The following is a 17,624-nucleotide window of genomic DNA, read 5'->3' as shown; positions in this document are numbered from 1 at the left end:
ATACAGGGTGTTCGGGATAAATTTGACATATTTATAATTAATTATATTTTTCCGTAAGTTACATGTATTAACACACACTTCTCTTCATTTAAAAGTTTGGACCCTTCTTCATTCATATACAAGATGTCAGAAAGGATGGATAGCTGGAACCCACCTGAATCATGGAAGAGAATAACTTGTATCATGATGATTCGTGCCCGCCATCAAAATAAGGATATTACGACTGCTGCCCAATGCTCCCTGAATACAGTAAAAACAATCAGGCATGAACTAGAGACTTGCAATGGTGACTACGAGGATGTAGCAAGAAGAAAGATCCCTAGCAGACGATCTGATTGCGTTCGTACAGCAGAATTCCTCGCAAATCTGCAGGAACAGGTGTTGAAGAACCCTGGCATTGGAATTCGGGCTTTGTTCGTGGAGTTGCTAACTGTAGTCAAGCCCTGGATAACAAGGGTAGCCAATGGTAGGCCGTATGTATGGCAGCAGGATTCGGCCCCTTGCCACACCTCTGGGAAAAGTCAAAAATGGTTGTCTGAAAATTTCTACGACTTCACCAGTCCAAATGTTTGGCCTCCAAACTCCCCAGACCTTAACCCCATGGATTATTTTGTATGGGGCGCAGTTGAAAAAGACACCAATCGCACTTCCAGTAATACAAAAGCCCAGTTAATGGATAAAATTAAAACAGTTTTTGCGGCCCTTCCCAGGGAGACTGTAGCATCAGCTTGTTCGAGATTCCGAAGCAGAATTGAAGCTGTGATCGATGCTAATGGTGGTTATTTTGAGTAAATCTTGTTGATAGTATTGTAATTAACTCTGCCTGTAATGTTTTTTTGTCAATTCATTAAATTTAATAGATACAAAGAAGATTTTCTTTTCAATTTAATATATATATATATATATATATATATATATTAAATTGAACTTAACAAACTTTCTACTGTTATTTCTCGAGTAATGTGTTAAACTGTGCCTACTTGTGTTTTAAATTTAAGTGTTCTGTACACCAGCATTTGTTTCACATATAACTGGTCATTGGAATATTTTAATAATTATCGCAAAACACCTGAACTGCAGTGCATCTTTTTGAGTGGTGATATGTTGTGTAATCGCTTCTATTGCTGCACGTGCGTCTCGAGTCTAAACATAATATTATTGTGTCTGACCGTGAATTTATAGAACGTTAAAACGAACGCCATATTTGCACTTTATGAATAACCCTGTTAAATATACTGTTATATAGATTTTACTTGCTATGCAATTTGTACAATGGCTGGAAAGCCAAATTTTTGCCCCCCTGATGTCGGCATCCAACGTCCAATAAAAGGTGCTTTATTACGTGCAAGACTGCATTCTTTATTTGTTAATTATCTGAGGGATAATCGTATTCGAGCGCCCCGTGGTTCAGATCTTACAGATTTGTTGGATACTTTTCAGGACGGAGCTAAGCATGACAGGAGAGCTTTGCAGTGTAAATTTAAAAGTTGGGCTAAGCGTATGGTGCTAAGGGAATCCGACGGTACCTTATTATTAAAACAAACAGGGAAGATTATAATTCCGATGGAGGAGTGTGAGTCGATTATTATGAAAATACATCTGAACGGAGAAGGAACGCACTTGATAATAGACGAAGTTGTTGAGGAGGTAGGCATACGTAAATATCAAACATTTTAAGCTCTTAATGTGTGTATATTAAACATAACGGTAGGATATTTGTTATACGCAGCATTAAAATGATACATTTATTGTCAATAGTAACCCTTATTTTAAATTTAAATTAATTTCATTTTAAGATTTTGACAGTTTACTTTATCAACATTATTAATAAATATTTTGAAGTTCTAGCAGTATTATTAATACGTTGCGAGAGTCAGCTCTAGAATTGCTATTATATATTAGTGAAAAATTTTTTAAAATAGGTTGGCACCACATAATATTGACCATACTCATATCACAGGTTTTCCTAAGAGTTTTCGGTACGTTATTATTATAAACCATAGTGCATCAGCTGAATAATAATCTTTCGGAGTTTCTCAGATCAATACAATGGTGAAGAATTGTTTAACTTCACATATGCTTGTAGTTGGCGAATGAGACTTCACTTAAATTGGAAGACCGACAGTTCATTGTGCTCTTTTGAAATAGCCCATATAAAGATCCCTATGTTCACTATGAAACTCGAATCCTTGATGTTAAGGCCCTCTTTAAGGTGTTTAAATTAGCCATTCGAAATCGGTTGCACTGGCTTGCGTAACTTACTCAAATTCCTTTTTGTTTACATCATTTCATAATATCCCATTGGTAGTTTCTTCCAGTTTCAACAACACACAGTTCTGTATCAGTAATTGTGATGATTTTCTCTTTGGCCGGAACATTCAGCCAACTGGTGGGTCTGTGTGTGTGTTTGTGTTGGAGGATCTCTATTGTTAGCTTTATATTTATTATAAATAAAATAAAAATGCCTTAACATTTTTGGAAGTGGGAAAATGTTAGCTTATGGGATTTTTTGTTATTATTGAAGAATTAAATTATGCCTCCGCTCGTTAGAATAGGTTCCATCATTCTCTCTTCCACAAAAACTACAATCTTAGCTCTTCAAGGACACGTGAACGGATTCTTTCTTTCTTTTTTTTTTTTTTTTCCTTACCCTCTTACTCGCACACGGCATTTATGTTATAGGCCTTGCGACCTTCACATATGTGTGTATTTAATTTTTTTTTTTTTTTTTAATGTTTGTTTACAGAAAAAGACAAAGCGAAGTATTTTATTATTATTATATTTGATGCTAGGAACAGCTTAAATTGTTCTGGGAGCAGATTCAAGATTAAAAGCATTCAAAGAAGTCCAGAACAGGGATATTTAAATATGATGGATAATAAAAAAAGTTCAACTATAAATTTTTAATCATTTGCTTTTTCAACAGACTTCGCATGTAAGTGAATATAGAGGAATGGTTGGGATTGATAGCATCATTGTTCTCCATGTGCACCCCTGGGGGGGCGAGAGAAGTACGTATTCAAATGGAATTTGAAAAACTGATTTTTCTCACTTTTGCACATAAAGACAAAAGCCAGAAATCGCTTAAATACAAATGATGACTTACGCGTAGCTCTTTCAAAAAAAGAAGTCTCGCTTCAAAAGTATTATTATGAATAAACAACATAGCCATTAAAAATTGACGTATTGTTTTGTATGTAAATATATGTGTTTATTTTTCAATAAATAAATTATCTTGCGATAGATGTAATATCCTAAATAAAGAAATAGAAACACATTTTTCAAGGGGGGGGGGGCGATCACTAAAAATGTTAAGACCCATTGTGTTAGATGTTATTCAGTATTTAGATAGGAGACGATTTTCATCTCTTGGTGTGAAACCGCAATTCTGTTTATTAGAGGCCTGAAGTAGCATGAAAAAAATATTATATTTGATACATAGTTTCCAGATTATCTAATTCCACTCACAGTAGTAATGTACGTTAGAGTGATTATTTATTTTATTTTGTTGTTGTTTAATTCACCCCAAGTTAATGTGTAATTCTCAATTACCTGTCACGATCACATAGCCTGGCTTCATAGAAACCTAATTAATGTGCCACCTGTGATTTTTTAAATGCGACTCTCAATCCATGAATGGTTGTAAACCAGTGTTTCTCAACGTGGGGCATACGCCCCACAGGGCAGGGGATTTGAATATTTTTGGGAGTAATTAGAAAATGCACATGTACATATTTATTATTATTATTACGGGCGACTCCAAGGAGTCCTTACACTCATCGAGGGAGGCCCTAAACATCATGTCCATCACAACTATTCGACATTCACACAGTATCTATCATACTTTGCCTTGAACTCATTCACTGTCATAGCACCCACAACAGACTCTGGCAGCTTATTCCACTCATTCACCACTCTAAAAGTAATAAACCCAGCTCTAACACCCTTGCTAACCACACTCTTGTCCAGCTTCCATGGATGTCCCCTAGTCCTCCCACCACCAGTCCTGTTCTCAAAAATATCCTCTGAATTAATCTTATAGAATCCCTTCAGTAATTTGAATGTCTCAATCATATCTCCCCTTTTCTGCCTATCAATCAATTTCTGAAACGCACAAATCTTCAACCTGTTTTCATAAGGTTCATTCCATAGACCTGCTATCATCTTGGTCACTCGCTTCTGGATCCTCTCCACCTCCTCCCCATCAAGAATATTTATATTATACTTTTTCAGAATTTGGCTGACTATTATGCTAGAGGGGGAGGCATCAAAATCTTTGAGACGTTGAGGTGGGGCATGATCCAAGAAAGGTTGAGAAACACTGTTGTAAACCATAGTTCAACATCCATAGTGTGTAAACTACAGTGTGCAGTGGATGTTTTTTTTTTTTTCGTGTTTTATTAATTCGATATATATATATATATTTCAGGACTCCAATAAATAAGGACTATTAAATACCCTTAACTCTATTTTTTGTAATTGTTCATATCTGCTATGTTCCACTTTAAACTGAATTGTTAAAAAAAAAAAATTATTTGGTATGGTAAGTGACTAAAGTTTAAAAGATTGAAGATGTCAAACATAGACCTAGAGTTCAGATAACATCAGATCAGATCTTATTTTGCTTTATAGTCTTTGGGAGGGTAATTAAAAATCATTTTCAATACATTTTTGTATTTTCATTTTTTCCCTTATAAAATTTTTATTAACGAATGCATAAAACAGTTGAAAATTTACATTTTTTTTATTACTCTAGTTATAAATAAATAATATTTACTTATATTTTTGCTATTTAGTGTTAAAATAAAGAATTTTTTATTTAATATAATTGTGGGATCTGGCCTGGAAGAAGCTGAATTTTAAATCTCTTATTTCACCTTCAGCATTTATTGACTCTGAATGTCTTGTCAATTATGCAATGAAAGTACCATTGAAAATACTGTTGCATTATTGCCCTAAGCTTAAGGTATCAGTTTGACTTAATCCTGCCCTGATCCATACATAGTACTACCAACATACTATTTTTTTTTTTATGTTGCTTTCACACACAAAAGATTATTTGCAAACCTATATTGCATTTTGTACTGTTGGTGGAATCAGGATTCCCCCCCCCCCTCCCTATTTTTTTTTTTATCAAATATGTATATTTCGTATTTTTAATTTAATTTTTTTTTTATAAAGTCCGGAAACCCTGCTCTAGAGACCAAACATGGAACTTTTATGAGCCACTTCAAGGCTCCAATAAATGGAGAGAGTGATTGTTTCACACCAGGCAATGAAATTACTCTCTGACCTAAAATATCCATGCCCAGAGCAGGATTTCATCCTGCAACCTGTTGTTGGGGGAGCAATTATGCTAACTGCTCAGCCAACAAAGCTGGCAACCAAGTGTGGGTTCATCATTTCAAAAAAAAAAAAAAAAAAAAAACCATCATAAATGGTGTTCACTCATTTATCCTATTTGTTACTTATCAAACGATTTTAGATTGCCCAGATAGGTTTTCTTGTTCTCTTCTTTGCATCCTCATACCCCATGAAAGATTGAAAAATATCATATATATATATGTGTGTGTGTGTGTGTGTGTGTGTGTGTGTGTATGCAATAATCTAATAAGAGCTTCTATTGTCAAGGAAAAAATAGTCAAGGGAAAAATACAGGAATGGATTGATGAAAATGAGATACTATATGGGGGACAGCATGGCTTTGTGAAGGGTAGATCATGCCTCAGTAACTTGCTCAAGTTTTATAACACAGTGAGGGCTGAACTGGATAAGGGTAATGGGTTTACAGTGATACTGCTGGACCTGGCTTTGACAGGATACCACATGGAATTCTAATCTGTAAACTGCAACATATGGGAATGGATGTAGGGTTGGTGAGATGGATAGGTTGATCGAGAGATAGCAGAAAGTAGTTTATTCAGGAGTAGAATCCAAAAGACAGCCTGTGACTAGTGGTGTGCTGCTGGGTTCTGCTCTTGGACCACTGCTGTTTAATTTGTTCATTAATGATATAGGAAAGGATCTGAGAGGAAGTGTTCATTTGTTTGCTGATGATGCAAAGTTGGGTAGAGCAATAGTGAATGCAGAAGATGTCAAAATCTTGCAGGATGATTTGGATAGATTGGAGTTCTGGGCTAAGGAGAATAGATGTCAATTTAATGTGACAAAATGTAAGGTTATGCATTTTGGGGTGAAAAGATTAGCAGCAGTATACCACATTGGTGGAACTGTACTCCAGGAGATTGATGAGGCCAGGGTCTTGGGAGTGTTGTTGGATAGGGAGATGAAGTTTTGGGGACACATTGCAGAAGTGGCTAAATCAGCTCATCAAATCACTTGGTTGCTGAAAAATACTTTGACAAGCAGAGACAAGCAAGTTATTGTTCCTCTGTACCGAGCCTTGATAAGACCGCATCTCGACTACTGTGCCCAGATTTGGTCACCTAGGTTTCTTCTTGATGGGGAGGAGGTGAAGAGGATCCAGAGGCGAGTGACCAAGATGACAGCAGGTCTATGGAATGAACCTTATGAGAACAAGTTGAAAATTTGTAAGTTGCAGAAATTGGTTGATAGGCAGAAAAGGGGAGATATGAGTGAGATATTCAAATTACTGAAGGGTTTCTATAGGATTGATTACGAGGATATTTTTGAGATCAGGACTGGTGGTGGGAGAACTAGGGCCATCTATGGAAGCTGGGCAAGAGCATGGTTAGCAAGGGTGTTAGAGCTGGCTTCTTTACTTTTAGAGTGGTAAATGAGTGGAATACGCTGCCAGAGTCTGTTGTGGGTGCTATGACAGTGAATGAGTTCAAGGCAAGGTATGATAGATACTGTGAGAATGTCGAATAGTTGTGATGGACATGATGTTTAGGGCCTCCCTCGATGAGTCTAAGGACTCCTTGGAGTCGCTCGTAATAATTGTTCTTATGTTTAGAGATTACATAGCATTTTGTTACTTGAATCTTCTTCTTCCATGTTTACTCTCACTTCTGCATCTATTTACCCAACTATATGCAGAGCCAAATTTGATGCACATTGCAGAGAGAGAGAAAGCAAACCACTTCATATTCTGTAGTCCTCATATTTTGGCAAATTGATGACTTGAAGTACTCTTTAGCTTGTTTAGTTTCCCTTTTCTCCATAATTCCCCCCCCCCCCCCCCCAATGCTGCTCACTTTTGCACACTCAGCGGCGTAGCTAGTGAGGGGGCAGAAGGGGCCTGCCGTCCCAGGTGGCACTTTAAACCTTTTTGAACTTTTGCAGTTAATTCCAGGGGCGAATTCTCCATGCTATTATCCATATTACTTCTTTCTCAAGTAATATTTATTTGTTAATAAATGCATGCATTTATAAGCATTCCATTTAGGCTTTTATTTTTGTAGACAGAAGATGTCTTAAGCTTGCTTGGCAATAATTGTGCTTTGTGTTGTGTATCGAAGGCCGATGCTTGCTCGTCTAGTCAAAGCTACCTTGGCTTGCTAATTTGTCGGAGCTTCCAGGTCCTCGCTGCAGCACTGTGATTTAATGCACGCGCATAGCCATTTCTGCTTCCTTCACGTCATCTTAAACACAAGGCCATACGCAGTCAAAGTAGCTCTATCCAATGAGCTGCAGCCAGCCTTTACAAGTGGGTATGTTGCTTGTGAAAATTAAGTTGCAACCAACTTTTTATTATTATTATTATTATTATTATTATTACCCCAAGACCTCATGGAGTCAAAGACTCATCTGGGTAGTCCTTTTTATCACACACACATCTCATCATACCGAGCCTTAAACAAACTCAAACTCTTTGCAGACACCACACTCTGAGGCAAGGCATTCCAATCATTCACAACTCTGCATGAAAAAACGTGCCTCTCACTCCCCTACTCACACCCTCTTTATACAGTTTCCAGGGATGACCTCTGGTTCTCCCCTGATCTCCCACTATTCTCTGTAGACCTTCTCTGCCATTGATCTTATAACAATCCCTTACCAACTTATAGATCTCTATCATATCTCACCCCTTCCTCCTCTCCACCAGACTCTACAAATTGCATCTTCTCAATCTTTCCTCATACTTGACATTCCAGAGGTCAGAAACTACCTTAGTCAGTTACCTTTGGACCCTTTCCAACATCTCTTCATCCTTCTGAAAACCCGGTGACCAAATCTGGGCACAATAGTCCATGTGTGGCCTAATCAAAGCCTTATACAATGGAACAAGAATCTCCCTACTTCTACACGTCAGTGTCCTCCGCATCATTCCCAGAAACCTTTGTGTTGTCTTCACAATTTTGGCAATGTATCCCCTAAATTTTAGATCCTTATCCACTATCACCCCCAGATCTCTTATTTCCTCTACCTCCAACAATATATTCTCAGCAATCATAAATTCTGCATCCCATCTTTGTTTTCCAAATTTTAAAACCTTACATTTTTCAACATTGAACTCACATCCCCATTTCTGTGCCCAATCATTCAATTTATTCAAGTCTTCTTGCAAGGCCACAACATCTTCACTACTCTTTATGGTTCATCCCAACTTTGCATCATCTGCAAACAACTGAATATGTCCATCCAAATCTTTGCCAACATCTTTAATATAGAAGTTAAATAGTAATGGCCCTAATACAGACGCATGAGACACTCCACTAGTGACTTTCCTTTTCCTGGATATCGCATTTTTATGATGATGTTATTGACGAGTTCATAAAGAAGAACCATAGGGAAGAATTTGTATTCAAGTAGCTAAATTGAAAAAAAGATAGAATATCATTTGTAAAATAAAGTTGTATTTGTACGATTAAATGTACATGTATTTCTAAATATATAGTTTTAAATGGTCAGTAATTCATTATTCTGCTAATCAGACTTCAATCACATCTCTCACTCCCTGAATGAAAATAAGCGCAAGTGTGAATTTCAAGACCAGCATTCGACCCTGGTTAATTCTAAAATATAGTCTCAAGAACTAATTTCCAAATATTGTAATACTATGCAAATTTTCCTCAGAATTTCCTGCAAGTGTTGTTAGTTGTGAGAGGAGTTTTTCTAAATAAAATTGATTAAGAATTATCCACATTACTATGAAATAGCCTTCGCCAATGTCATCAACAATTTTCCTAACAGAAAAACAAGAAAAATAACATTTTAGAATGTTGAAATTAAAGTTTTACTTCAGAAATAAACATAGTGTATTAATTTATGTCCCTATACGTCGTTTTGACTTTTTGTAGTTATTTTTGGTGTGTGTTTAGAAAAGGTGGCAAACTCAGGAACTGCCCCGGGCGGCAAAAGCTCTAACTACACCACTGTGCACAGTTAAACCAGATATATCCTATTAAGATCTTATCACTCTTGCACTCAAGCTCCCCAGTAGATCTCCTTGCCTGCATTGTCTGCCTCTTGACCCGTGTTATAGAAAGGTTTGGAGAAACCTCTGCTGTTGTGCTTGACATTTTCAATGCATTTCATAACATTAGCATAAACTTTCTCCAATGGACAGCAGAATTATTATTATTAATTCCACTGTCCATACAGAAAGTTTATGCTGATTATTAATAATTTTAATAAGTATGAAATGATACTGTGCAATACTTAGAAGGATAACAAATATTATTGGGATTAGAAGTGAAAAAACCCAAAGTGTATGGGATGGTGTGTAGATCAGTTTGATTGGTAGGAGATAGGTTGTTTATAAGATACCAGCATGTTGTGTGGATAAGCAATGTGTCACAAAAGAAAGGTAAATAGTGGTATTCCACTATGCTCTGTTCTTGGACCATAATGTTCAACTATTTGTTAATAATATTTCATAAAGTCTGACAGAGGATTTTCAGCTGTCTGCTGATGATGCAAAGAGAGAGAATTACAAGCAGTGATGCAGATGTCAAGTCCCTTCAGGTAGATTTAAATAGACTTTTAAATTGGAAAAATGAATTAGGGTTGCCAGTTTGAATGCAAGTTATCAAATAAGTGTATATGGCGACGTACTGTATCAGTGAAACAGGATACAGGATTTAGGGTGAAGGCCAACAACGACCTGAAATTGAGAAATCACATTGCAAGTATTGCAAAATCTTCAGTAGTATCTTGCTGCTACACTAAACAGGACCCTGGGAACTAGAGATATTGAGACAGTTGTATCCCTATACAAGGCATTTATTAGACCACAAATGGACTGTTATATATGGATTTTGTTATCACTTGGTTTCCATTGTGATGAGAGAAGAGATGACATTGCAGGGATGTTTAAGGTATTGTGATTAGATTTTATGTATTATGATTAGATAAGTTTAAAGTATTATGATTAGATTAATATAGGTCTATGGAGGGAGTGCTCACTGAGAGAAGGCTTATTAAATGCATAAATAGGTGAAAAAGAGGGAATATGATAGCAATATTTACATATTGCTCCAAGTATTCATAGGATAAATGCAAGAGATCTTTTAGTACTTTGCAGAAGAGAGTAAACATGATATCATCCCTGGGAATTAAGTTCCAATATATATAAACATGTTAGGACTATGTGTGCCAGCCTGTGTGTGGGCCGAGTGGTTAGCATATCTGCTCTCCAGCCAAAAGGCTGCAGGTCAAAATCCTGCTGTGGGCATGGATGTTTGTGATTGTCTGTGGTGGTGATGGTGGACAGTAGACAGTGTTGATGTGGTTTGCTGCATTTGGTGGATTGAGTGGCAGAGACAGAGAGTTGTAGAGCAGGTGCCCTCCCTCGATGAGTCTTTGGACTCCTTGGAGGTATCATGTAATATTAATAATAATAATGATAATATCTTTTACTAGGTGAGTGATTTGACTAGGTTGTCTTCTAAGTGAGTAGCAAATGGATTATAAGCATGGTTGGTTTAATAGATGGCACTTCCATTCTCCAGCCTGTAGTAAGCCATGGGTTTGAATCCTCCTGCAAGGCATGGATGTTTAATCACCAGATTTGTTTCATTACCAGATGTGAGATCACTATCCTGTTTACTGCAGGCCTCAAGTGGCTTGTAAAAGTTGATGTTTAGAGGTGGGTTTCCAGATTATAGAACTACTAATCCACCAGTACCACTAATATACAATATGTTTACAATATTTCCTGGACAAGACTCACATTATAAAAAGAAACAAAAACATTTCATTAAATGAATGTAATGAAAATTTTGAACTCATAGAAATCCCATAGTAAATCACACAATATCTACATGATCTACAGCGATTATATTATTATCCTATGCCTATCCTACTGTGGGGATTGTAGCATGGGATAATAATAATAATAATAATAATCATATTATTCAACTTACACTTTTCAGCTGTAGTTTAGCATTTTATCATTCTTGATTTATTTTATGTCTTTTTTTTCATTCTAGATTAAAAAAGTTTACACATGGAGCAGAAGAGATTTTGGCATTGATTGGGATATTGTAGCATCTGTTATTAGTAGGTGTGAGAATGTGTTCTGTTTGCAAAAACTGCAGAAACGTTTTCAACCAAATTCACAACCTCCATATTACAAAATCTCTAAATCCTCAGTTCCTCCCATAAATGGAAACTGTGGTAAGGATTTTACTGTATTCTTATAAGTAAACATTTTTTAGAAAGTAACCTTTATAACAAATAACCAGTACTGGAGGGTTAAATAACATAAGTTAAAAGTTGAAGTTGGCATATATTATTATTATTATTATTATTAGACACCTCCAGGAAGTCCAAAGACTCATCGAGGGAGGGCACCTGCTCTACAACTCTGCCTCTGCCACTCAATCCACCAGCTGACCACAACTACACCAGTGCTATCTACTGCCGACCATCACCACTAATATTTCCAAAGACAATCACAAACATCCATGCCCACAGCAGGATGTACATGCTGTAGGCCATTTTTTTTTTTTTGCTTTTAAACTTCAGGGGTTAATTATTACTGTAAAATCTCTTATAACTACTACAAATTTAGGGGAGAGAAAATCCAACTCTCTGTCTTAGGCAAGTTATGTAAGGAGGTGGGGGAAAGTGAAGATAAAGAGTCTTAGATCTAATGATTTCATCAGATGTGAATATGAATGGTGTGCTGCTTGGTCTCTACTGAGGAAGTATTTGGCAGAGACAATGACTGAATGCATTCCAGAAGCATTCAATCTGGAAGAAAAAGGCATTGTGGAGGTGGCACAAGATGAGTGAAAATAATTAGTTATATTAGGAGTACAAAAAGGCAAGGAAGGTGACTCACTTAGTAAGGATAGCAAAAGTACGGTATGAACGGCAGTTAGCAAATGAGGTTAAAAGAAATCTTAGGGAGTTTTTTCTAGTATGTGGGCAGTAGAAGGAAAAATGATTATGGGAGCATGATGTTGGTCAGTGATAAAGAGAATGATAAAAACTGAGAAGTATATAGTAGAGGTGTTTAAATGAGCAGTTCATTTAAATATTCCATCCTTGTGATTGTAACATAATACAGAACTTTCAGGAAGTGGGAAGGGGGGGGGGGGTAAACCAATGATAATGAGTGAGCAGGAGGTATATGAGGAATTGAGTAAACTTGATGTCAACAAGGCCATGGGATTTGATGGTATATCATTGTGTGTCTTGAGGAAATGTTCCATGGAGTTAACAACAGCTTTAACTTAAGTTTCAGTAAGGAAATACCGTGAGTAGACATATTACTTACTAATATAATAACGGAATTAACTCACGTAAATTATTCTTTATTCGTAGAATTTTCGCCTGAGTATCACAGGCATCATCAGTACAGGTACAAAAGCTAATTAAACAATAACTATTATATTCACAAAGTGCCACCTAAGTAGCTAAAATACAAAAAAACTTTTTGTAACAATACACACAGACACACACAAATATAATACAATAGTGAGTGAAACTAAAGGCGCACCACCTAGATAGGACTTTAGTTTCACTCACTATTGTATTATATTTGTGTGTGTTGTTACAAAAAGTTTTTTTCTAATCCCTGAAGATGTCTCTGTGACGGAACGAAATATTGGAAGTATTAAAATTGTTTTTAATCCTTTCTCAGTGCTGATAATTTTCCATTAAACCTCCAACATGAATTATATTAGTAAGTAAGCTTTAACTTACACTTTTAACGTGAGTCTTAGATTAGCCCAGGTTTCAAAGGAGTGGAAAGATGGCAAAACTGATCCACTTCATAAAGGCAGTGGTTAAATTCTAAACGAATAAGTTCTGGGGCCCCCTATACAAAATAACCAATTGTATTTACCTTTGGATGCTATCGGGGGAAGCTCCAAACTTCCCCATCCCTTTCATCACATGTTCGTAATCAGGCAACCTGTTGATATTGACTTTATATACACATTCAAAACTGTAAACAATTGTTGAATAATAACACAATAATGTAGGCATAATTACCGTAAAGGGAGAAAAATTACAAAACAGAAAAATGTTCCTACAAAATAACCAGTTGTATTTACCTTTTGAATACGATCCACTGGTCAACTGTCCAGCAAGTCAGCAAATCTTTCCTTTCGTTCAGCGTATTAATATTATTGAATTGCAACTGATGGGAATTCTATGTTTCTGTGGATTCGTTACAGACCTCTTTCTCTTCAGAAACTACACACAAACTGTCATTACAAACTCGTTTTATATTATCACTGTCATCCGAGCTATTTTTCCATTTAAAGAAGGTACCAATGTACTTATCCATTGTTGAAATACTGTATTTACTTGAATATAACTCGCACACCGGATTTTACTTTTCGAAAAAAGAAATTTAAAAGTTTCACATATACCTCGCATATGAAAATAGCTTAAACACATTCACATTGGGGCGTTAGTAACTTGTTCCCGTGGGAAACAACACACCCTCCCCAGTAACCACTATACTGCAGAGGCAAGAAAAACAAGTACAGTACTTTTATTATGTCAGTGAATAAAGTAAAAGTACTTTGTGTAATATATTTCTCAACAAATAGTGCAATTAGAGACAATGGGATAAAATCGACATTAATTAATGAATCACATGTCCCCTCATATGGAAACTATTCCGTATAGACTCAAGCAAAACCATATGTTGCACCAGCAAACACAGTACCTAACTAAAAACTGTTGTTATTAATTAGATGTATGTGGGTTTGCATGCCCCAAAGCAGCAATAAATTTCAACCGAACATGTTAAAATATGTAAATATCTTAAAACTAAGAAAAAATATATATATAGTGAATGTTGCTATGGCATTTTCACATTTGGAATTCAGTTGAAGAGAGTTAGCATTTCAACTCAGTTGTCAGCTATTATTATTATTATTTAACACCTCCAGGGAGTCCAAAGACTCATTGAGGAAAGGCAGCTGCTCTGCAACTCTCCGTCTCCACCCACTCCATCCACCAACCTCTCCAGTCATATGCACATCTTAATAACCTGCCATTGCTGTCTCTTTCGCATTAGACTTAATTACCGTAAAGGGAGAAAAATCACAAAACAGAAAAATATTCCGGGACCGAGTCCCAGAGAGCCTTGGCTGAATTTAACCACTACATAAAGGGGTCTGATAAGACTAAGGCTTCAAATTATATGGTGATATTATTATAATTATTATTATGTAACACTCCAAGGAGTCCAAAGATGCACTGAAGGAGAGAATCTACTCTACAACTCTGTCTTCACCAACTAAGGTGAACTACCACTACCATCATCACCTACACCAACGCTTCTACTGCAAACCACCACCACCTCCACTAGTATTTTTTGTCTGTAAATTACATGTGTTCTCAAGGCCGATTTGTCTGTATGTGTGATGAGAAACCCAACTTTCTGTGGAAAAACCCTGCTTTCTCCATACGAGATTTGCAAACTCACCTTCAGCTGAAAAAAAAAATAAAGATTCATGGACGAGAATTGAACTTAGGCCTTTTCCAATTGAAGGGTGCAACATACTGTCATTCTTCCAGTTACACTACAGAGGTGCTTAAAAATTCCATCGAGCCAGATATTTGTAGATGAGGCAAAGTTGGGGAGAGTGATGAGAAGTAGAGCACATGTTGTACGTTGCAAGATTACTTAAATAGACTGTCTGAATAGGTGAGTGTGTGGGGGGGATATCAGTTTAACATTGCAAAGTGAAAGGTTTTAAAATTCGGGAAGCAAAGATGGGATGCAGAACATAAGATTGCTGGGGATATTTTAGAAGAGATGGAGGAGATGAAAGATCTGGCATTAATGGTGGATAGGGACTTGAACTTTCATGGACATTTTGCTAAAATTGTGAGGACTACAGCAGATTATAGGGATGATGCAGAGAACACTGATGTGTAGAAGTAAGGATATTTTGATTCCATTGTACAAGACTTTGATTATGCTACATATGGATTACTGTGTACAGAATTGGTCTCCAGGTTTCCAAAAGGATGATGAGACGTTGGAGAGGATTCAGTCACAATTGACTAAGTTGGTTTCTGGTCTCTGAAATGTGGAATATTGTTATTAGTATTATTACTATTCCCAGACCCCATGAAGTCAAAGACTCATTTAGGAGGTACTTTTATCATACACACAGCTCATCATACTGTTCCTTAAACACACTCAAATTTTCTGCAGACATCACACTCTCAGGCAAGGTATTCCAATCATTCACAACTCTCCATGCAAAAAAACCTGCTTCTCACTCCCCCACTCACACCCTGGTTATACAGCTTCCAGGGATAACCTCTCGTTTTCTCCCCTGATCTCCCACTGTTTTCTGTAGAACCTCTTCAACATTGATCCTATAACAACCCCTTACTAACATGTATGTCTCTATCATATCTCCCCTCTTCCTCCTATCTACTAGACCAGTGATGGCGAATCTTTTTACCCAAGTGTGTCAGACATCTTTTTTTTTTTTAAATATTGACGTTGTTGATGTGCCACTTGCATACATGCATTATAAATTTAACTACATAATCATAGATGGTGACGTATACATATCATATTAGGCTATTTATTTAATAGGACATTGATATAAAATCTATGAATTCATATTATGCAATTAATTTAATAAAGTGAATTTACAAACTTTACATTTAATGACTTTTCTGTTGCTGAGTACTGGTAGAAAGTTATTATTATTATTCAGGCCTCCAAGGAGTCAAAAGACTCATCGAGGGAGGTCCTTCCAAAGACAAAGTCTATCAAGACTCACTGAGGGGAGGTCCCCCCCTGAGAAACACAAAGTCTATCATACCACTCTTTAAACTCACTGACCGTTCTCGCTCCCACCACTCCATCAGGCAATGCATTCCACGGCTCAACCACCCTCCACACAAAGAAACCACTCCTTACCCTCTTGCTCACAGTTTCCTTTCGTAACTTCCAGGGATGGCCTCTTGTCATCACTCCTTCCCGCTGATCAACCAAGCGAAAGAACTCCCCAGTGTCAACCCTGTAACCACCTCTCAACAGTTTAAAAGTCTCAATCATATCACCTCTCCTTCTTCTATCCACCAAACTCTGCAGTCCACATTCTCTCAGCCGATCCTCATAACTATCCTTGTACAGTCCTGAAACCATCTTTGTCATCCGTCTTTGTATCCTTTCCACAGTTAATTTATCCCCTTCAAATCTGGGGACCAAATCTGAGAACCGAATCTCTGATCAGTCCAAGTGTGGTCTGATCAGAGACTTATACAACGGAATGATAACCCTCTTATCTCTGCAAGTCAGTGTCCTTCTCATAATAACAGCAATCCTCTGTGTTACCTTCACCACCTTTGCAATATGTCCCCTAAACTTCAGGTTTCTATCAATCATCAACCCCAGATCTCTTGTCTCCCCTACTTCCTCCAGTATAACTCCTCCCATAGAGTATGCAGCATCCCATCGATGTTTCCCAAACCTCAAGACCTTACATTTTGCTGCATTAAACTGACACCCCCATTCATTTGCCCATATATCTAGCTTATTTAAATCCTCTTGCAGGGCTACCACATCTGCACTATTACTAATAATCCTTCCCAGCTTTGCATCATCTGCAAACAACTGAATATCCCCCTGCAATCCACTGGCTATGTCATTGATATAAAGGTTAAACAATATAGGTCCTAGTACTGAGCCCTGTGGGACCCCACTTGTAACCCTCTGCCTCCTGGAAACTGCTCCACCATACACAACTCTCTGATACCTATCAGACAGCCAATCCTGAATCCAGTTGACCAATCTGACATCCAGACCCATGTGCTGCAACTTAAATATCAGCTTATCATGTGGCACCCTGTCAAATGCCTTTGCCAAGTCTAAGAAAATTGCAGTATATGCCTTTCCCTCATCTAATGTTCTTGTAACTTTATTATAAAAGGCTAGCATATTGTTAAAACAAGAGCGTCCTTTCACAAATCCATGTTGATTCTCACAGATAATATTACCCTCATCTGCCCAATGCTGTACACGGTCCCTCACTACTTTCTCCAAGATCTTAACAACTACTGATGACACACAGACTGGCCTATAATTAGACACTTCCAGTCTGTTACCACCCTTATGCAATGGCACTATCTTACCTTTCTACCATTCCCTGGGCACCTTTGCCAAAGCCAGACTTTCATTGAAAAGCCACGTTAAAGGTACTGTCAATTCCCTAGCACATTCTCTCAAAACTCGTGGCGAAATACCATCCAGTCCCACAGCT

The 17,624-nt window shown here is 37.1% G+C and overlaps 1 protein-coding gene across 2 annotated transcripts in view; it reads left to right on the top strand.

Annotated features, from left to right (window-relative positions):
- The first annotated feature begins 1,183 nt into the window (after positions 1–1,183).
- Positions 1,184–17,624, top strand: part of LOC150103577 (uncharacterized) — an 88,926-nt gene continuing 72,485 nt past the window's right edge. Inside the window, exons 1-2 of one of the 2 annotated variants that reach the window (XM_090398297.1) lie at positions 1,184–1,647; positions 11,358–11,544. In XM_090398297.1, coding sequence (XP_090254423.1) covers positions 1,273–1,647; positions 11,358–11,544 — 562 coding nt within the window. In that variant the 5' untranslated portion in view covers positions 1,184–1,272. The remainder of the gene's footprint in view (positions 1,648–11,357; positions 11,545–17,624) is intronic. The other variant, XM_090398298.1, reaches the window with a different exon arrangement.

Source organism: Typopeltis vanoorti, chromosome 9, assembly GCF_054136105.1.
Source record: "Typopeltis vanoorti isolate ZY-2024b chromosome 9, IOZ_Tvanoo_1.0, whole genome shotgun sequence".
NCBI classification, from domain to species: domain Eukaryota; kingdom Metazoa; phylum Arthropoda; class Arachnida; order Uropygi; family Thelyphonidae; genus Typopeltis; species Typopeltis vanoorti.
This window is presented reverse-complemented; position numbering and strand designations above follow the sequence as displayed.